Source organism: Borostomias antarcticus, assembly GCF_949987555.1.
Source record: "Borostomias antarcticus genome assembly, contig: scaffold_155, whole genome shotgun sequence".
In the NCBI taxonomy this organism is placed as follows: Eukaryota; Metazoa; Chordata; class Actinopteri; order Stomiiformes; family Stomiidae; genus Borostomias; species Borostomias antarcticus.
In genome coordinates, this window is record NW_028176542.1 from 188,622 (window position 1) to 212,798 (window position 24,177).

The 24,177-nt window shown below is 50.9% G+C and overlaps 1 protein-coding gene across 1 annotated transcript; it reads right to left on the reverse strand.

The window, feature by feature from the left end:
- Positions 1–645: 645 nt before the first annotated feature.
- Positions 646–23,380, reverse strand: srl (sarcalumenin; the record flags this gene model as incomplete). The annotated part of the gene is made up of 6 exons (XM_084462349.1): positions 646–1,457; positions 1,813–2,046; positions 2,666–2,782; positions 6,879–6,974; positions 7,396–7,494; positions 23,326–23,380. 6 exons carry the CDS (start codon positions 23,378–23,380, stop codon positions 646–648), a joined length of 1,413 nt encoding a protein of 470 aa, XP_084318475.1.
- Between the last annotated feature and the right edge of the window lie 797 nt (positions 23,381–24,177).

A 24,177-nucleotide genomic window follows, 5' to 3' on the forward strand; every position in this document is an offset into this window, starting at 1 on the left:
CACCACAAAAAAAAAACAGTCTTCTGAAGCACATGGAATTGACCTGCTGAAATGTATTTCAAATAGGATCTTACAAAACAAATTGGCAACGTTTCCAATTTCCCAATTTATTCACATACACGGGAGCTGGTTGGGTGGTTGGCGACTGTTTTCAGTCTCAGGGTTTTCCATTTTTATACAATTGTACGTTTTTTCCTTTTCTTATATTCTTATATTTCCCCCAAAATCACACCGTCCATTGTGGTTGTACAAAGGAGAGAGGAGGGCACTTTTCCACGACCTAACTGATCTGTAATCTTTATGCCTCTCCGGCAGCTATAACCTTTAGCTCTCATCATTCATTCATTCATCGTCACACAACCCATCCCGCCCTCCATCTCCCTCGTTCCCCAAACCCCTAAAGACACCACCCACATCTCCTGAGAAAACAAACAACAACAACAACAAAACAACAACAACAAAACAACAACTTCCCCACCGAGTCCTCAAACAACGACAATACAGGCTTTCTGACAAGAGCAGGGTCGAACAGCATCGGACCCCTTTTCTCCTCTTTGTTTTCAACCTATATCAACATCGCTCCTCCTCTCCCTCCTCTATCCTCCCCACTCCTCCCTTCTCTAATTCTCTCTCTTTTTTTGCGTGTCAGTTTTTCCGGTAGCGGTTCTTAGGCTTCTCTCCGCAGCCGGTGACCTCGCAGGAGTTGAGGCCGGGGTTCTTCCCTGAGGTGATGCTGCTGAGGAGGCCGGGCAGCTCGTTGGTGATGGCCTTCTCGATCTTGTCCAGCAGGCAGCCGCCCATGTATGAGCACTGGGCGGACAGGGCCTTGAAGCCGCTCACCGGGTTGACGCCGAAGAAGTCGCGGTACGCGTCGCGGTTGGGGAGGTCGAACTTGCTGACGTTGGTCTTGGCCAGGATGGACTTGAAGATGAAGAACTTGTCTGGATCGTCCACGATCTCCTTGAAGACCAGGTCCGGGTCGCTGAAGAAGCTCATCTGGTCCTTGAAGGTCTGGACGTAGCGGTCCACCAGCAGGCCGTGGATGCGCACGCGGATGCCGTGCTGGCGGATGAAGGCGATCTTGTTCTCTAGACGGTTCTCGATCACCTGGTTGAGGTCCTCAAGGAGGGAGATCTCCTCGCGCTTGAAGAGCTCGCGGCTGGTGTCGGCGGCGTAGTCGTAGGGCCAGAAGGAGCTGACGTAGACCCGGGGGGGCTCGGTCACGTTGATGAGGGGCGCCAGACTCCAGAAGAGGGCGCCGTACACCCTCATCAGGTCCTGGGTCGCCAGGTTGTCGGCCTTGTTGAGGATGATGCGGATCTGGGACTCGCGGCCCTTCAGCTGCCTGAACAGCATCTCCAACTCCAGGCCCACGTCCAGCTTGGTGGGGTCGAACACCACAAAGATCAGGTCAGCACGATCGATGAACCACTGGCACACGTCGTTGAAGGGGTAACCTGTGAAGGTGAAGAGTACAAAGACGTTAGCTCCTGGTCTTCATTCATTCATTCATTCATTCATTCATTCATTCATTCATTCATTCATTCATTCATTCACTCATTCAGCACCTTAGGGACAGGATGGAATGGATGCATGAAGTCCAATGCTGGCTTTGCACTATGATGATTTCTGGGGTCAGAAATACAGACAAATTTTCCTCAGGCCAGTCTTATCGAACAGCCAACCTTCCGCATGGGAACTTTAACATCTAACCGCTAGAACAAAAAGGAACCTGCTATGTTCTACTACATTACTATGTAGAACCGGTGCTGATGCTGAAGCCATCTCTACTGCTGTTGACCAGTGCTCTACCTCTCTCTTGCTGCTTGCGGTTCTCGATGATGCCGGGCGTGTCGACGAAGGTGACTCTCTCCAGGAGCTTGTGAGGCATCTCAATGCCAATCAGCTTCTCCAGGAAGTTCTGGCCAAACTTCTCCAGGGGAGAGAAGGAGCGCGAGCTGTCGGCCGCCATGACGATGCCCTCCACGGAGCGGATCTTCTCGCCGTGCATGATCACGGTGAACTCAGAGGTGGTAGGCTCAGCACCTGGGGGGGGGACAGAGAGAGAGAGAGAGATGGAGAGAGGAGGGATGAGAGGAACGGAGATAAGAGAGGAATGAGAGAAGAGGGGGATGAGAGGGATGAGAGAAGAGAGGGATGAGAGGGACAAAGAGAAAAGGGAGAAGAGAGGGATGAGAGGGACGGAGAGAAAAGAGAGAAGAGAGGGATGAGAGAAGAGAGGGACGAAGAGAAAAGAGAGAAGAGAGGGATGAGAGAAGAGAGGGACGAAGAGAAAAGAGAGAAGAGAGGGATGAGAGAAGAGAGGGATGAGAGGGACGAAGAGAAAAGAGAGAAGAGAGGGATGAGGGACGAGGAGAGAAGAGGGATGAGAGGGATGGAGAGAAGAGAGGGATGAGAGAAGAGAGGGATGAGAGGGATAGAGAAAAGGGATGAGAGAGAATTGGAAATGGAAAACAGCGGGAAAAGCAAAAGAACAAGATGATGGACAGATGAGGAGAGAGGGGAGAAAGGTTATGCAGAGAGAGGTGGCAGAGATGAGACGAAGAACCGAGGAGTGTGAATGCACTGTGTAGGCAGAGAAGGGAGACGAGTGGGTAGAAGAAGAGAAAGGAAGCCAGTATTGAGGAGAGCTGGCCGGGCCTACCTGTATACAGCTGGTAGGGGGTGTCTTGAAGGCCCAGTAGATAGTTGATCATGGAGGACTTGCCCACGCTCCACGGTCCCAGGAACAGAACCAGTGGCTTGGAGGTGATCTCTCCATCTGCAGGGTGAAGACATGGGGGTTCTGGTTAAAACCACAGACGCACTCTCTCAGAAGACAGAGGAAGGCCAAGGTGGCGTAGAACCTCTCAAGTTCACCTCAAACTTTCCAGAAATCCAGACATTTCAGAAATCAGACTGGAATTACACTGACATTTCAACTGTTTCACATTCCTTCAATGAGAATGGCTCCATATCGTAGCCACAGAAACCATGGAACTTCTTTAGTCAACTTGAGTTGTTCTACAGTATCCTGACCACACTGACGGAACGGCATGCGCTGGCCTGGTCTGGCCTGGCCTGGTCTGGCCTGGTCTGGCCTGGTCTGGTGAGTGAGAACACCCTGGTTCTCCTGGACCGGCATGGGTCAGGTGTGGGTGCAGAATCGCCAAGACCGCACAGGACCGGCGGAAGGCCGACATCAGCGCACGTGCTCTGCAGGTCCAAGACAGCAAGCAGCAAATCACCACAGCGCTGGTCTCTCTCACACACCGGCCTCTCTCACACACCGGCCTCTCTCACACACCGGCCTCTCTCACACACCGGCCTCTCTCACACACCGGCCTCTCTCACACACCGGCCTCTCTCACACACCGGCCTCTCTCACACACCGGCCTCTCTCACACATCGGCCTCTCTCCCACACCGGCCTCTCTCCCACACCGGCCTCTCTCACACACCGGCCTCTCTCACACACCGGCCTCTCTCCCACACCGGCCTCTCTCCCACACCGGCCTCTCTCACACATCGGCCTCTCTCCCACACCGGCCTCTCTCCCACACCGGCCTCTCTCCCACACCGGCCTCTCTCACACATCGGCGCTGTGCTCTATGTTCTATCTGCTGAGGCAGCCGGCTGCGCAGACGGCCGGGGTTTCATAGAAATGTGCACAACAACGCAGGGAGAGGCCGCCCACCCCAGGGCAGTGTGTGGGGACCCAAACTAAAAGCCAACCCGAGGGCAGTGTGTGGGGACTCGAACTAAAAGCCAGGCTCAGATGAACACAGTCAAGCCAGGCAGCAAGACCCCTCAGGGAAATAACAAGCAGGGACACAAAAGCGAGGCTTTGATAGCGAGCTGAGGCGTGAGTGTGAGTGGTCGCGGTGCCGGGGTGGTGGGGCTCAGCCTAATATTGGGTCGGTCCTTTACAGAACAACTAACTCCAATCAGAGGCAGTAAAAAGAAAAACATTTCAGAGGGCAAGATGTTGACGGATAAAAAAGCGTTTGTTCGGTCGGGGGTGGGGGGGAGGGGGGGCGGGGGGGGGGGGGGCATGAAACCAGGGAATTGTACATGTCACCCACGATTACAAAAGCATGGATGAAAATGCAAAAATCATGTTGTGTGTCAGAACCGGAGATGTAGAACACAGGAAACCAACCAACCCCTCTTCCCAGCGCCCTGGGCCACCAACATGTCCCCTCTTCTCTTAACCCCATCCCACACACTTTCCACAGTAATGGAAAATATGTCCGAGCGCTGTAACCAAAACCTGTCCTATTTAGATGGTTGATGACTTAAAGGGATAGTTCAACATTTTCATGTAACTTGCCTTTCCGGTCATCCAGAGCCCTGCTGGTCCATTAATCAGAAAATGTTGAACTATCTATTAAATATCAATCAATATGCAAATGTATGGGCTCTCCTCTCTCATTGATTAATTCAGAATTAGTGAATTAATAGTTAATCAAAGTAATATAAAGTTATCAATTGTTTTGGGGAATCATCATTTTATCTTCATTCCATTTAGCAGCACTACCCAATTGACAGTGTAGCAATATATTCGTCTCCTCAATCACTAGAATGATATAATGCACAGCTTAATTTACCGTCAATATCGTTGGGAAGGGGAATGAATGATAGTCATGTCACACGAGTGATGATGAAATATAATTTGGATGTTCCAGACGTCTAGAATCAACCAATCAGGTCCAAGATGATGATGACTGGATGGTATGTCTGGGGGTAGTCTAACTCAACGAATGTAGGTTTTGGTAATAAACCCTGTCATTCGTTGTCACACTGCCCAATCAGTGGCGAGACCGGCGACGCAAATTAATCTGATTCGGGCCGAGAGATTCTCTCGGCACCAATCAGATTCGATCCGGACTATTTTGCAAGAGCACCGTCGCTGCGTCCGGGGATGGCTCCGCCCAAGACGACTGTGATTGGTTTAAAGAAATACTGCGTCCCCCCTCCCCCCCTATTGCAGAATGGTAATATGTCCAGTAAGACCTGTCTCTCTATGTCTCTCTATGTCTCTAGACTATGTCTCTCAACAAAGTGTGGAGATAGGTCTGGCTATGTGAGACTAGTCTGGGGATACCTATGACAGAGGTGGGGGGGGGGGTCTGTGAGGGGGGGGGGGGCACCTCAGCCAGGGCCATGCAGAGGGCTGCCTCCTGTCATACCCACCTGCGTTGGTGTCCCCCAGGGTTCGTCCGGCTGTTAGACGGGGGGGGGGGGGGGTAGGAGGGGGTGAGAAGAGGGGGGAGAGAGTAGAGAAGGGCAGTCAGGTGTAGTGGCATGGGGGGGGGGGGAGAGAGAGGTGATGGGTAGAAACAGAGAGAAAGATACAACGAGATGATGGGTGATAGAAACAGAGAGAGAGAGAGAGAGAGAGAGAGAGAGACAATGGTGATAGAACAAAGAGAGAGAGTGAAGAAAGAACAATGATGGTGTGATGATGGTAGACAGAGAGACAGACCGAGGGAGGTGATGGTGAAACGGAGGGAGAGATGCTGGATGACAGAAACAGAGGGAGAAAGGGAGAGACAACATGTGGGAAGACTTTTTATGTTTTTTTTGCGAAGAGTAGGCCGTGATCTCCAGATCTCCGTGTGAGCTGACTAGCTAGGGGACGAGGGAGTGGAGGAGCGTAGGAGGGAGGGAAGGAAGGAGCGATGCTGGGGTGTTGGGACATATTAGTCACATTCACTGACTTCAGGGAATGAGAAGAGAGGGATGGGAGATGTCTTTGTGTAGCCTTGATGTTTAAAAGTAAAGCCTCTGGTTATTGGGGTGAGTGTGTGGGTAAACGACCATGCCAAGCCACAAGAGGGCGAGCTTTGTTCCACTATGTAGGTTGGAGACAGAGCAGGGCTGCGTTCAGAATCGCATACTTCTACTACTTACTACCAGTACCTACTACGGCTGCCCTTAGAAAGTACGTACTTTGCAAGCAGTAGGTATCCAATTGGGACATACTACCTTGTCATAACATTGCGCCTTGAAATTTGCCCACATGCGTCGCTGTCCATAACGCGACATTCGTCTACAGCTGTCACGACTCGAACATGTGACGCACATTTCGCACAGGATTGTGGGTCAGAATAGCCAGAAAAGCCTGCTGGCTCGCATACTGCAAAATACGACCGGATGTAGTAGGACATCCTGGTATTTTTGCCATACCGCATGTGGCATACTATGTATTGGGGCATACTACATCCTGTTTTGGCGTACTATATAGTAGGGTAGTATGCGATTCGGAACGCAGCCTAGCTTCAATCAAGGTCAATCAAGGTCAACTTGAAGATTTCTTCAAGTTATAAACATTTTTACAAAAGCAGAAAAAGGCTTGAATAAAGGATTCCAAAAACAAACAAAAAAACATGCTGAACATGAATGACAGAAGAAAGGGGAGCTTTTTGGAACCAAATGTAAGAATGCCATGCTTTTTAGTTTTTTTAGTTTCAAATAAATTAAATTAAATTCTAATCAATAAATCTTTATTGTCCCCAGAGTGGGTTTAGGGGGGGGGTCCAGGGGTGTTGAATTCAAGTTTATGTTTGTGTATATAACTATGAGAAGGGTTTGCGATGGACCTACTTAGTCTGCTGAGGAACTCTTGCCCTCATCCCATTCAAATATTTCTGTCAGATTCCTACGATGTGATGTCGTCCTGTATGATTACGTAACACCTGATAAGTGATTCCACAAGAGTCCGAAAAAATCCACTTCCTGCATTCACTGAACGACGGCGTGAGGGTGCAGACAAAACAACACTACGTCACCAAGGCAACCCAAACAGATAACCCACGTCACACTGACGACCCGGAGCGACGCCGGACAGCGGCGGCGGGCGGAGGCGAGGCCTACCTGATATCTCGTGCTGCCTCAGTTCGTTGTACTTGTAGGCCTGTTCCATGGGCCGGATGGAGGAGTGGTAGATCTTCCTCAACCTCTGAAGAGCAGCTGGAAGACAGAAGGAAAGAGAGATAGAGAGAGAGCGATAGAGAAGGGGGGGGGGGGCAGAGAGAGGGGGAGGGAGGGAGAGATGGAGAGAGAGAGAGAGAGAGAGAGAGAAAGAGAGAGAAAGAGAGAGCGATAGAGAAGGGGGTGGCAGGGAGAGGGGGAGGGAGGGAGAGAGAGAGAGAGAGAGAGAGAGAGGAGAAAATGGTGGGAAGGAGCAGGGAAAAAGAGAGAGTGTGCGACCCTAACCCTGGAGGTCAGCCTCAGAATGGATTATGAAGGCGTGAAGAAATTGTCTTTCCTCATTTTTTTAACCAAAACATTTTCTTCGTATGATGTATTTTGAGGTCCTGTATGGTCTTATATACTCTATACTTGAGTCACACACACACACACACACACCCACACACACACACACACCTACCTGCATAATCCCCCGAGTTATCGGCGGTGGCGAGCCGGAGCGTCTCGTCGATGTGAGATCGGTCTCGTACGATGGAACTCAGGACATCCTCTTCTTCCTCTGTGAGAAACAGAACAACAGATTCCTAATGCTGCCGCCGTCACACACACACACACACACACACACGCACACGCACACGCACACGCACACGCACACGCACACACACACACACACACTCAATCTCTCTCTATCACAAACGCACTCATTCCGCGAAACTCATTCCCTTCAAACCGTGAACATGATTTGCACCTGCAGCCAAAGGTGCCAAGAACCACAGATATAAATCCCACACTAAGCCCTCTAACAGCCTGGAGCAGTAGAGATCAATGAATAGAGAGAGAGAGAGAGAGAGAGAGAGAGACCAAGATGTAGAGAGAACAGTCATTTACAGCCTCCCATAAAGCCTTGACTGTGATGCTTGGAGAGCGAACACACACACAGAGCTGACTGTAAATGTTCCATCAAACCTTCAAGTGTCTCTGTGGCTAATTAGCTACTTAGTCAAGTGTGTGTGTGTGTATGTGTGTGTGTGTGTAAGTGGCACATATGTATGGGGGCTGTACTTAGGGTTTGTTTTTTAAGGGTCTGGGGAGGTTGGGATGAGGGTATAGGGATGAGTGAATGTATTCCTTCTATGTATGTAACTCTCCTACTGTGTACTATTTGCCCCACTATTTTAAGACTGTATATTTATTTGCCCAGGGACTGCGGGTGGAAATTAGCTGTTTTAGCTAAAACCTTGTACAGTGCATCTCTCCCTATTCTATAGGGTAAATGTCTACTGTACCTTGTCCCTGTCTTAAAAATAAATAAAATCAATCAATCTTATAGGGTGATATCAATCAATCAAGTCGGACCTGAGCTACCGTGTTTCACAGTGCACAGGCATGGATACAGTACACAGGGATGAGGACACAGGGATGAGTGCACACGGATGAGTGCACACGGATGAGGATACAGGGATGGTGGACACACACAGGGATGAGTGTCAAGTAAAAATGCTGTTTGAAACTTTATTGAGAGAGAAAGGAGGGAACCCATTGTCTAGAGTGTAGGAACACTGTTTCATCTAGAACGTAGGAACGCTGTTTCATCTAGAACGCAGGAACGCTGTTTCATCTAGAACGTAGGAACACTGTTTCATCTAGAACGTAGGACCCAACGTGATGTCTGTGGTGGTGCATCATCCATTCATGACGTCTGTGGTGGTGCATCATCCATTCATGATGTCTGTGGTGGTGCATCATCCATTCATGATGTCTGTGGTGGTGCATCATCCATTCATGATGTCTGTGGTGGTGCATCATCCATTCTGTGGGTGATTCTGTGGTCAGTCTGCAGCCTCTATATCTGCCAGCCTGTCTGTCCGGCCTAGAGACACAGAGAGACATAGAGACATAGAGAGACATAGAGAGACATAGAGAGACACAGAGAGACACAGAGAGACATAGAGAGACATAGAGAGACACAGCCTAGAGACACAGAGAGACATAGAGAGACACAGAGAGACATAGAGAGACATAGAGAGACACAGAGAGACATAGAGAGACATAGCCTAGAGACACAGAGAGACATAGAGAGACACAGAGAGACATAGAGAGACATAGAGAGACATAGCCCCCAGACACAGAGAGACATAGCCTAGAGACACAGAGAGACATAGAGAGACATAGAGAGACATAGAGAGACATAGCCCCCAGACATAGCCTAGAGACACAGAGAGACAAAGAGAGACATAGCTCCCAGACATAGCCTAGAGACACAGAGAGACAAAGAGAGACATAGCTCCCAGACATAGCCTAGAGACACAGAGAGACATAGAGAGACATAGAGAGACAGAGAGACATAGCCCCCAGACATAGCCTAGAGACACAGAGAGACATAGAGAGACATAGCCTAGAGACACAGAGAGACATAGAGAGACATAGTCCCCAGACAGAGAGAGACATAGCCTAGAGACACAGAGAGACATAGAGAGACATAGCCCCCAGGCATAGCCTAGAGACACAGAGAGACATAGAGAGACATAGTCCCCAGACAGAGAGAGACACAGCCTAGAGACACAGAGAGACATAGAGAGACATAGAGAGACATAGAGAGACATAGCCCCCAGGCATAGCCTAGAGACACAGAGAGACATAGAGAGACATAGCTCCCAGACATAGCCTAGAGACACAGAGAGACATAGAGAGACATAGCCCCCAGACATAGCCTAGAGACACAGAGAGACATAGAGAGACATAGCCCCCAGACAGAGAGAGACACAGAGAGACATAGAGAGACATAGAGAGACACAGCCCCCAGGCATAGCCTAGAGACACAGAGAGACATAGAGAGACATAGCCCCCAGACATAGCCTAGAGACACAGAGAGACATAGAGAGACATAGAGAGACACAGCCCCCAGTTGGCTGACCAGTAGAAGCGTCCCTCAGAGGTAAATATAGAAGTGTCCTCCTTCACCACCTCTCCAGACTGTACATGAGGTCTGAGACATTTATCACCGTAAACAATCAGATGCCGCAGCCCAAAACTCTCTCTCTCTGTCTGTATGTACAGAATGTCCATCGCTCAGGACAGACAACTCCATCCCAAGTTAGCCCTGTGTGTGTGTGTGTGTGTGTGTGTGTGTGTGTGTGTGTGTGTGTGAGTCTTAGACCACAGCACAGCAACAGTACAATCAGCTCTTATTTTAGACAGTATATGCTAAAAATACAACAAGGGGCTTTGTTTGATGTAGCCATGGTTACTTGACAATAGAAAGGATGGAGAGCGCAGCTTGGGGAACTGGGGAACCCCCCCCCCCCCCCCTTTCATAACAGCCCCGACAGCACCGGCAGAGCCAACCCAGCAAACACGCAACGTCAGAGAGACGTTCAGATCACGTCTTAATAACGTCCGTCGGTCCTGAACCCCGTGTGTTCGTCTGCTGGACCCCTCAATATTCACACGTCTGGCTCGGACCCCTCTAAGACGTCTGTGGACGTGCAGAACGGGTTCAATATCTGAACGTCGAAAAGAAACTTTCATTCTGGCTCCTAATTGGATGTCTTTGGACGTCAGAAAAAGACAAAAAAGACATCTAAAAGACGTCTTTTAGACGTGTCTTTGCTCGGAGCCAAAGACAAAGGCCTACATGACTAGGCAGGCCACCGTACGGGGGGGGGGGGGGCTAGGCTAGCTATAGCTAAGCTACCCAGGTCCGCTTTCACAGCTCACTCCCACACAGGAGGCTATATTTAGGGGCAGCTATCATATCTCCCCGACTCATGCTCGCACGCTAGAGGGGGTGGGATGTGGGCGCGGGTGGGGGGGTCCCGCCTTCGTGTCCGACCTGATATGTGGTTCCCGGTTGCGATACTTCCGCCTAATCAGGTTTTTTTGCAACTCTTTGCCGGAGCGTATTAACAGGCGCACAGTCTGAGTGTTGATGCGTGTTTTGGCGCAGTCACACCTGTCGTGAACCCGGTTCACACACACACCCCTCTGTGCTCCTCCTTACTGATGGTGACAACACCAAATGTTCGGCGACAAAGACTTGGCGATACTCCCCAAAGCCGCTGGCCCGGAGGTATAAAGCCGGCGGTGTGTGGCCAGATCTGGGGGGGGGGGGGGGGCGTGATTATCATGGCTCCTCCCAGCTGGTGACGCAGGAGGCCCGCCCCCGCCGCCGAGGTCATGCCGGGCTGCTGGCGACGTCACGGCGGCCGGTCACGCGGTGAGCGATGGGGTCCGGCGGGGCTGCGCGAGACGGTTCAGGTCAAAACCGGAGCGACTCTGAAGACCTTTGACCAGGGGTTGTAATTCATGTCAGGTCACTTTACACACCTGCTGGGCATGTTGAGACATTTTCTGGAACTTTCTGGGTACCTTCCGTCCAGTGAACATTATATAGATTTCACATATTTCACATATATGAAAAGTATATCAATATAAATGGAATGGTTTCTTTTCTTTTTCCCCATTTCTTTCTTTCTATTTTCACAAATGATCCTCTAGATACGACTTCCCTAACATACAGCTTGGTTACAAGCTGAAATACTTCTGCTTGTCAAACCAGGCTGTCAAAACTAGAATACTAAATTATCATTTGAGTTCCCTCACACCAATGTTGTTAGAATGTAGGAGCGCGCTGTTTCCAGATCAGCGGTGGGCTCTCATTACCGAAGGCCTATATAGGCTAGACGTTGAGGGGTCAAGCCATGGACGACTCTCCGGCAACTTGAGCTGTCATCTGTCGTCTACCTAAAACCCTTTTCCTTGAAACAGCACAGACAGCCTGTTCTTCCGTTAAAGGACAATGCTCGTTTTTGACAACCTGGACCTTATTTACGACATATTATAAGACGTTTGACTCACCGAGATCACTTTGGTGTAGTTCGGAGGCATGTAGAAGAAATTTCTAGTTTACAATCACTAGTTGTGCTTACATAGAGAGCATAGGCCTGTTGTGGTATTTCACATGCCTCTGTAATATGATCTTTAGAAACGTCTTTAGACAAGAAATAGCTTCCTCACTTGCTCCAGCACGCATGCGCACAGCGTGCTGGAGCAAGTGAGGAAGCTATTTCGTTTCGAAAGACGTTTCTAAAGATCATGGCATGTGAAAACCACAACAGGCCTACGCTCTATGTAAGCACAACTAGCGATTCATCAAGACAGATTGATGAAAACAACTGTTTCGCGGCAGAAAATAGATTTTTAGAAACTGCATTCTAAGTGCCCCGACCACCGCCATTACATGGATATACTGGCTCGCGCTGGATTTTAAATTTCTTCTACATGCCTCCGAATTACACCAAAGTGATCTCGGTGAGTCAAACGTCTTATAATATGTCGTAAATAAGGTCCAGGTTGTCAAAAACGAGCATTGTCCTTTAACATGTTGCTTTCAAGCGAGCAACAACACAAATCTCCACACCCAAATACAATCACACTGAACAGGTAGAAGACAATGTATCCTCAGAGAACACAGAGTCACTTTCATGCGTCCTTATACTTTTTCAATAAGTGAAACAATTCCATATAAAAAGACTCAGGGTTATAATGCTAAAAGCCCTTTTCGTTGTTATAGCATACGGTAACTCGTTAAATCGGTAAGTCTTCGTTAATCATGTAGATTACTAGAGGAAAGCCTACGTAAATATATCCACGACTACCAAGCTTTCAGAAGTGGATGATTCTAGAAAGTTCCGGCATGGATGAGAGTCAGCGAGCTCCCCACTGGCATTCAATACCTCAGTCCCTCAGAGCGCCAAAGTCCAGGTGCCAAAACGCTCCTAGCTAACCGCCACTCCTCTCCTCCCTGGCAAATCTTAGTGGCCTCAACCTGGTGAGGACTGTCCCCACCCGGACAGTGTCCAGCCTGAAGGACAAGGCCTCTAGCAGCAGCGTGCTTTGGACTCTGTCCACAGGCTTAGCGTTAGAGCCTGCTGGGCTCTGTGACTTGAATTGTCCAAGTGTTTAACGGATGCTGCATCACACCAGGAAAAGCAATGCAAAGTAGTGGCCAGGCTTATTTGTTTACAAAGTATTGGTTTTACATGGGCCTAATGTATAGGATTTCTTTTAAACGCCAAGATCTACGCTAATTTGTGAATAAGATTGTCTGTAGGCTACCATAGAGGCTTAAGAATTGATATTTCATTTTGCACTTAAAACCCTGTGCATACTTTCAATAACCTAATGCCTCAGACATCAGCAATCAATCAATAACACATTGTAGCCCAGTCAGAGGAACAGGGAGAATTAATAGGCTACATCTCAACAGAGAGCCTCATCTGTCTGTCTGTCTGTCTGTCTGTCTGTCTGTCTGTCTGTCTGTCTGTCTGTCTGTCTGTCTGTCTGTCTGTCTGTCTGTCTCTCTCTCTCTCTCTCTCTCTTTCACCTACACACATTATCCTCAAGACCCGATGAAAAAAACCCTACGCCGGAAGATATAAATAATGCCACATCCTCTCTCCCTGGCGCGTAGAGATCACTTGACAGATGCTCCTTTCAGCGCCGCGCGGGCGAAGGGTATGCTGGCTGCGGAGCGCGAGGGGGAGGCCGACGCCCCCCTGGCCCCCGCCCCCGGGTCGGGCACGGCACAGCGGGCCCGGTGCTAGCCGAGTCAACCTGCTAAAAATACGCCACGCCTGCGTAACGCGAAGAACAAGAACAAGCAAAGGTTAGCAGGGAGGACAAGAGGTGGGAGTGAACAAAACTTTTTGGCAAGAGGCCTGTATGGGGGTAGTACGGGCGACTGAGAGGCAGGAACAAGACAAGCGATGTCAAGAATGAATTGTATTTACTCTGTATAGGATTGGCTGATGATAGCTTGGCCTTAACCGCTCATCCTAGCGATCATCGCCCACCTGGGTTATGTCATTTTGCGCTGCGAAGCTCACCCTAGGGGGTCTTCCTGTCAGAATGAACTGGAAGGTAAAGATAGAGAGAGAGAGAGAGAGAGAGAGAGAGAGAGAGAGAGAGCCCTTTGGAACCCAGCCATTGCAGATTTGATTACAGTAATTGGCCCAGAGACTTTTAAAACCCCTCCATACGGCTAGTGAAGTAGGTCAGCTGGTCTGGGACGGGGTGAGACAGAGGTGCATCGCTAGAGCTAGCAGGGGACACGCCCAACGGGGCCGTTAGCCTTCATCCGATACAGCTTGGGCTTGGACAAAATTCTACTTTTGTTGTAATCTTATATCAAAGTATATAATTTCTTACTTCCTGTAAAACGGTAGGTCACGTGCAATGACGACAACAGGTACCTTAGATTTTAGGCCAATAATCTCACGACTTCCACCCGTCAATCAACGCTATCCTTCTATCGAATCTGTCTCAAGTTCTTAAAACCCGCCCACTTGTCAATGTTCCAATCAAATTCCTCTAAACATACGTCCCACCCTCATAGCTTGTTTGCGTCGGAAACACGTCAAACTACGGAAGTTAGATGATCTCAAACGTCCGTTTCAGTGCGACTTTAAACCAGGGCCGCCTCTAGAATAATATGGGACCCAAAGCGTGATTTGTGGGGGCCCAGGACTTAATGTCCATGACTCAGACATGCAGCACTGCTAAAGAAGAACAGTGTCTGTACTGGACCCATCGTTCAGCCCCTCCCATGTTCTTTTGACATTAGCCTCTCGAGAAGCCGAGGACTTGTTGACGAACACCCTCTGTCTTCTGTCCACGTCCCCCTCGCGAAGCGGCAGAGAGATCAGAAAGGTTGTCTTACCGCGGGGGCCGCAGAGAGAGATCAGAGAGCTGGTCTTACCGCGGAGCCGCAGGCCTTGCGTCAGCCCCCCCCCCCCCCCCCCCCCCCCCCCCCGGAGCACTCTAAATTAACCCATGAGGCGCCAAGGGAGGAGATATGAACCCCCGACATCTGTCACTGGGACCATGTGTCCTCGTTGAGCCCGTTGCCGGGCAACTGGGGCGCAGTTTGGAGAAACATTCCGGTGGCAACGCCGCATCCAGTCCGGAATGCTGCCGCTCTAAAGCTGCCGGCTTTTGGGTGAAACGCTGCTCCGGCCTTAGAGGACTGGGAAGTTTTGTGTCACGCCTTAATTATAGCTTATTAGATCACCGCTTTGCTGCTTCAAAGGTATGGAAACGTTCGGATTATGAGAGCGGCTTCGTGGCTATTCAGTCATTCTCTACGTTCCGTTTGATAGATGGAGGATCAGTGCTATTAAAAACGGGTTGAGGTTCACAGAGTTCCCGTGTGAGGTCCAGCGGGGGTCAGAGTTCCCGTGTGAGGTCCAGGGGGGGTCAGAGTTCACATGTGAGGTCCAGGGGGGGGTCAGAGTTCCCGTGTGAGGTCCAGGGGGGGTCCAGGGGGGGTCAGAGGTCCCGTGTGAGGTCCAGGAGGGGTCAGAGTTCCTGTGTGAGGTCCAGGGGGGGTCAGAGTTCCCGTGTGAGGTCCAGGGGGGGTCAGAGTTCCCGTGTGAGGTCCAGCGGGGGTCAGAGTTCCCGTGTGAGGTCCAGGGGGGGTCAGAGTTCCCGTGTGAGGTCCAGCGGGGGTCAGAGTTCACGTGTGAGGTCCAGGGGGGGTCAGAGTTCCCGTGTGAGGTCCAGCAGGGGTCAGAGTTCCCGTGTGAGGTCCAGGAGGGGTCAGAGTTCCTGTGTGAGGTCCAGGGGGGGTCAGAGTTCACGTGTGAGGTCCAGTGGGGGTCAGAGTTCCCGTGTGAGGTCCAGGAGGGGTCAGAGTTCCCGTGTGAGGTCCAGGGGGGGGTCAGAGTTCCCGTGTGAGGTCCAGGGGGGGTCAGAGTTCCCGTGTGAGGTCCAGGGGGGGTCAGAGGTCCCGTGTGAGGTCCAGGGGGGGTCAGAGTTCCCGTGTGAGGTCCAGGAGGGGTCAGAGTTCCCGTGTGAGGTCCAGGGGGGGTCAGAGTTCCTGTGTGAGGTCCAGGAGGGGTCAGAGTTCCCGTGTGAGGTCCAGGGGGGGTCAGAGTTCCTGTGTGAGGTCCAGGGGGGGTCAGAGTTCCCGTGTGAGGTCCAGGGGGGGTCAGAGTGAGGTCCAGGGGGGGTCAGAGTTCCTGTGTGAGGTCCAGGGGGGGTCAGAGTGAGGTCCAGGGGGGGTCAGAGTGAGGTCCAGGGGCGGTCAGAGTTCCTGTGTGAGGTCCAGGGGGGGTCAGAGTTCCCGTGTGAGGTCAAGGGGGGGTCAGAGTTCACGTGTGAGGTCCAGGAGGGGTCAGAGTTCACGTGTGAGGTCCAGGGGGGGTCAGAGTTCCCGTGTGAGGTCCAGCGGGGGTCAGAGTTCCCGTGTGAGGTCCAGCGGGGGTCAGAGTTCCCGTGTGAGGTCCAGGGGGGGTCAGAGTTCCCGTGTGAGGTCCAGTGGGGGTCAGAGTTCCTGTGTGAGGTCCAGGGGGGGTCAGAGTTCCTGTGTGAGGTCCAGGGGGGGTCAGAGTTCCTGTGTGAGGTCCAGGGGGCGTCAGAGTTCCTGTGTGAGGTCCAGGGGGGGTCAGAGTTCCTGTGTGAGGTCCAGGGGGGGTCAGAGTTCCCGTGTGAGGTCCAGGGGGGGTCAGAGTTCCTGTGTGAGGTCCAGGGGGGGTCAGAGTTCCTGTGTGAGGTCCAGGGGTGGTCAGAGTTCCCGTGTGAGGTCCAGGGGGGGTCAGAGTTCCCGTGTGAGGTCCAGGGGGGGTCAGAGTTCCCGTGTGAGGTCCAGGGGGGGTCAGAGTTCCTGTGTGAGGTCCAGGGGGGGTCAGAGTTCCTGTGTGAGGTCCAGGGGGGGTCAGATAAGAGCACCAACACTTCACAGGCCAAAAGCAATCATTTCACAGCGCAAACGTTCTAACGTACCATGAATCACTACTACCGTATACATACTGTATGCATGTGTGTGTGTGTGTTTGCCTGTGCATGTGTGTATGTACAATATACAGTACAGTATACAACCCTGAGGATTTACCCTGGCCCACAGGGGGCGCTCTAGAGACCTTTACTGGAGGCCGGGGGGTTTCCACAGCAGAGCTAATCACAGATATAAATACGGTCGCTTTGGTCTCAAAAACTTTTTGATCTGAACCATTGTATATGATCATAAGTAACCTTAAAACAGAGCTAAACATGATTTTTCCCTTTACTACTCCTTTAACTATAAGTACCATCGTACAATTGCATATTTAAACCAATTAGCAGTTAGTACCACTGTGACCTGTTGACAGGACATTGTGAGTATACCTTTAAGGGTCACCTTTTTCCATCAATATAAGCAGGGGTGTAGTGGTCAACACAGAGGTGGGAGAGTGCTGTCCAGTTAACCCACCTAGTTTCCCCTCACTGAAATATAGTTGATCAAAAATGAGGTGGGTAAACTCAGCCTCGTTTTAAAGGACAATGCTCGTTTTTGACAACCTGGACCTTATTTACGACATAATATAAGACGTTTGACTCACCAAGATCACTTTGGTGTAGTTCGGAGGCATGTAATGCGGTGGTCGGTGGCGGTGATGTAAGCACAACTAGCGATTCATCAAGACAGATTGATGAAAACAATCGTTTCGCGGCAGAAAATAGATTTTTAGAAACTGCATTCTAAGTGCCCCGACCACCGCCATTACATGGATATACTGGCTCGCGCTGGATTTTAAATTTCTTCTACATGCCTCCGAACTACACCAAAGTGATCTCGGTGAGTCAAACGTCTTATAATATGTCGTAAATAAGGTCCAGGTTGTCAAAAACGAGCATTGTCCTTTAAAGAGGTGGGTAAGCTGAGTTTACTTGGGTTTCCCCTCCACTACACCCCTGAATAGAAGCATCTGGACCACAAAAAACAGCCAGTTTTCCTGTCTGGCTGCTTCCTCCAGTGGCCAGAGCTCGTCTGTGTGTGTCAGATCTCCCTAGACTTTCACTTTCAGGATCCTGCTCACGAGATCATGAGAAATCTTCCTGATTTAGTCTCTGTGTGATTGAATTGATCACTGATTGAATTGATAACTGATTGAATTGATAACTGATTGAATTGATAACTGATTGAATTGACAATTGCACAATGACAGGCCGGGCTGCCTTTACACCGAGCTCTCCAACTACATAAGGGGCGGTAGAGCGGGTTGTTCAATGATCGAAGGGTCAGTGGTTCGAATCCCAGCTCCGACTGTCCACATGTCGAAGTGTCCTTGAGCAAGACACCTAACCCCAAATTGCTCCCAATGAGCAGGTTAGCACCTTGCATGGCAGCTGCCGCCATTGGTGTGTGAATGTGTGTGTGAATGGGTGAATGAGAGGCCATTGTAAAGCGCTTTGAGTGCCGCTAAGGTGGAAAAGCGCTATATAAGTGCAGTCCATTTACCATTTACGTGGACAAGAAAGCCCATTTTCTCCTTATCTTCAGGTGTGAGCAATGCAAAGAACCTGAAGACGTCCTCTCTGATGTTCTCTGTAGCCAAATCTCTTATCCCAAACATTGACAGGTTCCCTCGTCTGCTAGCGCTCAGCATCCTCTGATCTGACATGTCTTTTAGATTTTCTTCCGTTTTATTTTACCTGAGTTTCCATCCCATTCAGCTGTTCGCACACCACAGTGAGTCAAAGATTTTTTAGGCTGCTCTTGAGCAAAACGTATCTAAGAACATTGACGCCTAATAATGTTGTTGGTTGAACAGATACAGATAATGACGTGTTGGGTCACCTCTCAGAAAGTCCTCAAAAGAGGGAGTGGCACGCTCCCCGAAACTACTAGCGTTGTCACAAGGCTGGCATGACTTGTTTTTTTTTGCGGGGCGGCCATGTCATGGATACGCAGGGTCATCATAGACGTGGGCGTCATAGAGCGCTTAGTATCGGTGCGTTTCTACTATTGACTTTGTCAGGAGTGTCCAGGTGGGTGGGTAGTGATCCGGGGAGGGGGGCGCGGGGGGCACGGGGGGCTGGGATGGCAACAGGTGGCATCTGGTTCCTCCCGTGGCCAGAAATAGCCCTACAATGGTCATGGCATGGAAAGAGGAGGGGTCGGAGCACTGCTGTCTCCTATTTTAAGGCTGTCCGGTGTTAGTCAGTCCGACAGAGACATCCCCCAGGCCTCTGTGTGTGTGTGTGTGTGTGTGTGTGTGTGTGTGTGTGTGTGTGTGTGTGTGTGGTGCCCACCACATCCCATCCACTGTAGGCTGCCAGGTCTATTCTGCACATGAGGGAGCTTACAGCACACACACTCATTCCAATGAACATACTCTGCCTCGGCTCAATACAGTGTGCTTACATACGTTAGTTAAAGCACTTCTACAACCTGATCAGTCCAAGACGAGTCGTTTGAAAGGACGGGGGGGGTTTAGTGACGCATCTTAGTGGATTAAATGCCCGCTGGTCAATGTCACAGCCCTTGGTGACACGGCTTTGGGCAGCAAAGTCGTCCGAAGGGCTGCCGGGATCGGCACGGTCACCGCCATCAGGACGAGGACCCGCAGGGCGAGGCGCTTTACGCCGGGGGGGTGTTGATCTGACGGCCGCCATTCCGCCATCCTGTCCCCGTTGATCCAGGGAGGGGAACGCAGCGCGTGACCTTGGGGCCGGGGGAAGGCGGGGGGGGGGGGGGGGGGCGTCCTCTCGTAGCAGAGGGGTGGGGTGGGGTGTCCCCGTGCACTAGCAGCAGAGCAGGAACGCCCCTCGCCATACTAGTCTGACATCAGAGAGGAGGGGGTCTCTCCTCCAGGACTCCACGCTCCCATTCCCAAACTTCAGAGAAACCTCATTGTCCACGGGAAATGTTTCTTTGGACCCCCCACATTACAGCCAGCCCTGAAGACAACTTCTTCTGTTCAGAGTCGTAATATGCAGTCCATAACGCAACAAACACGCAGAAATGGGATCGGGTTTCAATGGGACTCCCTGACAGCATAGAGGGAAGCAATCAGACTATTTGATGGAATGTGGCTGATGGAATGTGGCTGATGGAATGTGGCTGATGGAATGTGGCCCTGGAAGTAAAAGACTGATACTGAACTGGCTTGGCTCGCACACATTTCACCTCAAGACCGAGCAACTCCATTAAAAACTGGGCTTGTGACAAGCCTGAGTCAACACAACCACCCCAGTCACCCCAGTCAACCACAACATGTCATGTTTATAACACGATACCTTTTATAATAACACTAGAATAGTACATATGCTTGGACCCATCGTCTGGGTCTTGCTGCACTACAATCTTTGAGCATTATACATAACTTTAAGGTTATGGTGTGATTTAAGTGTAAACCTTTTACAAAACACTTTTTTTGTTTACGTAGACTGGTCTCCCTGACGCTTCAGATCAGAAGGCCAATAAAAGCTATAAACTCAATCTCAGAAGCTTTTGGAGGTAAACATCACTTCTCGGACGGACTGCCACTGTGTCACTTCTTGAATTGTCCAATAAAATAAAACAGAAAAAAATCAGTTAAGCACTCCATGAAATTAATTATTCAACTTCAACATTCACTTCATTTGATCGATCAAACCCCACGTCAGTGGCAAATAATTAATTAGGCTCTCCACAATTGAACTGAAAATTGATACTAGAAAACACAGCCAGCTTTATAACAACAACAATGAAAAGACATCAATGTAATCCTGTGGTTTGATGTGGTGTGTTTTTCTCTGAGTGATCTCCAGGCCACTAGAGAAGACTCCCACGCTGCTGGACTGATCCTATCCCCATGCCCAGCTCCGCCTCCAGCTCCGCCTCCACCTCCACCTCCAGCTCCGCCTCCACCTCCACCTCCAGCTCCGCCTCGGCCTCGGCCTCCGCCTCGGCCTCCGCCTCCACCTCCACCTCCACCTCTACCTCCACCTCCACCTCTACCTCCACCTCCACCTCCACCTCCACCTCTACCTCTACCTCCACCTCCACCTCTACCTCTACCTCTACCTCCACCTCCAGCTCTACCTCCACCTCTACCTCTACCTCCACCTCCAGCTCTACCTCCACCTCCAGCTCCAGCTCCACCTCCACCTCCACCTCCACCTCCACCTCCACCTCCACCTCCACCTCCACCTCCACCTCTACCTCCAGCTCCAGCTCCACCTCCACCTCCACCTCTACCTCCAGCTCTACCTCCACCTCCACCTCCACCTCCACCTCTACCTCCAGCTCCACCTCCACCTCTACCTCCAGCTCTACCTCCACCTCCACCTCCACCTCCACCTCCACCTCCAGCTCCACCTCTACCTCTACCTCTACCTCTAGCTCCACCTCCACCTCCACCTCTACCTCTACCTCTACCTCCACCTCTACCTCCACCTCCACCTCCACCTCCAGCTCCACCTCCACCTCCACCTCCACCTCCACCTCCACCTCCACCTCCACCTCCAGCCCCGACCCAGCCTCAGTTCCAGCCTCAGCCCCAGCCCCAACCCCAGCCCCGGCCCAGCCTCAACCCCAGGCCCACCTCTAGCCTCCGCCCCAGCCCCAGCCTCAGCTCCAGCTCCGGTCCTGGCTCCAGCCCCGTCTGACGGCATAATGCATGTCCCTAAAAGGCCAACTGCTGGGAATAAATTGTGATTGTGACAGCGCAGGGTGACAGCAGCTGTGCTGTGTGTCTAAAGGGTAGCACGGGTGGGTGGGGGGGGGGGGGTGTCTGAGGGATCTATAGTGGATGGTGTCGGGTTACGGGACGCCTTCCAATCTTAGACACCTGACGGCAGGCTGGGATATGAAGGCGGGCCGAGAGGCGCCCCAAGGACGGAACAAGGGTAACGCAGAACGCCTGGGCGGAGACCAGGGGGCGCTCCGCTGGGCTGGGGAGGGTCAGCGTGAGACCAGGGAGCGCTCCGCTGGGCTGGGGAGGGTCAGCGTGAGACCAGGGAGCCGCTGGGCTGGGGAGGGTCAGCGTGAGACCAGGGAGCTGGGGAGGGTCAGCGTGAGACCAGGGAGGGTCAGCGTGAGACCAGGGAGCGCTCTGCTGGGCTGGGGAGGGTCACCGTGAGACCAGGGAGCTGGGGAGGGGTCAGCGTGAGTCCAGGTGATCACAGGGATCCATATCTACGCCACCGGTGCCTCGGTCAAAGGCGACAATCGGCGATGAAGCCAGCAAGTAAATTCATCGTAACAATGACAACGTAAGCGATTGACATAGTGGTGACAATTCAATTCAGCCAGCCATGACTAAACGCCAAAAGCTTGGAACACAGAAGAGCAGAGAGAGGGAGAACGATAGAGAGACCAAGAGATGGAGAGAGAGAGAGAGAGAGATGTGGGTGTTCTCCCCCGCCCCTGAGTTTCCATCAGCTGGTGCCATGCTATAGGACAGCTGACACACACACACACACACACACACACACACACACACACACACACACACCGTCCGCAGGCCAGGGCGCCTGTGGTGCTAAAGGCACACAGAGAGTGTGCATCCTAGAGCCTCAGGAAGGCTAATAACAGAATAACTGCTCAGATATTAAAAATAAAGAGAGAGAGAGAGAGAGAGAGAGAGAGGAAGAGAGAGAGAGAGAAAGAGAGAGAGAGAGAGAGAGAGAGAGAGAGAGAGAGATAGAGAGAGAGATGAGTGGTCACCCCTTTCTGGATGTTATTCAGATAAAGCCTTAAAATACATCCACCCTGAACCAGGTAGTCACTGTTTTAATTTTAAACGCCAGCTGATCTTAAATAGCCCTGCCGCTGTCAGCGTGACCGTTACCGCCCGCAAGTACCCCATCACAAGTACCCCATCACAAGTACCCTATCACTAGTATGCTATCACAAGTACCCTATCAGAAGTACCCTAACAAAGTACCCTAACAAAGTACCCTATCACAAGTACCCTATCACAAGTACCCCATCACAAGTACCCCATCACAAGTACCCTAACAAAGTACCCTCTCACAAGTACCCTATCACAAGTACCCTAACAAAGTACCCTAACAAAGTAACCTATCACAAGTACCCTATCACAAGTACCCTAACAAAGTACCCTAACAAAGTACCCTATCAGAAGTACCCTAACAAAGTACCCTATCACAAGTACCCTAACAAAGTACCCTATCACAAGTACCCTAACAAAGTACCCTATCACAAGTACCCTATCACAAGTACCCTAACACAAGTACCCTATCACACCACAAACTCCATGTCTACCCCCTGCTTTCTAGAAGCCAATATGACTGACAGCAATGTCCACTCTGAGTACAAATAGTACAAAAAGTAACACAACAGTTTGTTTGCAGGATTAAAGCATCTTGGTTGAACAGCTTGTGTATAATCCACCAGCACCAACGGGACAGTGAAGCTATGATCATTACTCAGATATTAAGACCAGGTCACTCACGCATAAACGACCAGTACTAACACATGTACAGCAACAAGCAGAGCTTCTGGTGACCAGCACCTACAAACGAGCTCTCTCACACACGCACACACACACACACACACACACACACACACACACACACACACACACACACACACACACACACACACGCACACACCCCTTACCTGCTGAGGCCAGGAGCAGGGAGAGGAAGCAGCAGACTGAGACTAGACCCTTCATGATGGCTGCCAGGAGAACTGTGATAGCCACACAGGCTATATATACAGAGCCCAGGAAGGTCAAAGGGCGTGCGCGGAAAGGGGGCGGGGGCACAGAGAGGGCTGGTGGGGGGCGGGGGGGGGGGGGGGGGGGGGGGTGACAGCGTCTGTGTGTGGCGAGGCGTCAGAGAGTCATAGCATGCCACTGAGGGCCCTACGCGCACTAGCAGCTGGCTGTCTCTTTTAGAGTAGACATTTGGGCTCTGACGTCAACGTACTACAAATATGCTGGATCAATTAGGCCTGTTTTTACTGTATTTCAAATAATAACATAATATGGTTTATGTAGCTTGTTAATAAAATAATATAGATATAAAAAAGTGAAACCAATTTAGATTCTGAGTTCACCAATAGACCACAGGACTATGATGAAGTCAACCACATCAATTCCAACACTTATTGAGAAAACAGACAAAATCACCACAATCACCGTTCACCGATCATACTAGGGAACTGCATCCATTATCGAATGAAAAAGGAAAGCGCCACGAGCAATCGTTCCTGGCCAGGGAAGTATTCAACGAGCAAATAACCAGGACTTTTATCGCCTTAGCTCCACGAATGATTCACAATAAATATCCAGCACATAACGAGGTCGACTCCGGCACCGAGAGGGGATGTCGAGCGCTCGGCCGGTTGTTATTAAAGACCCTTTGGCCAGCATGTTTTGGGGGGTATTAATCATAAATATGGTTGGGTTGGTGGAGAGGGCGAGAGAGGAGGAGGAATTATGGGAAGAAATAGAGAGGGGGGGGGGGG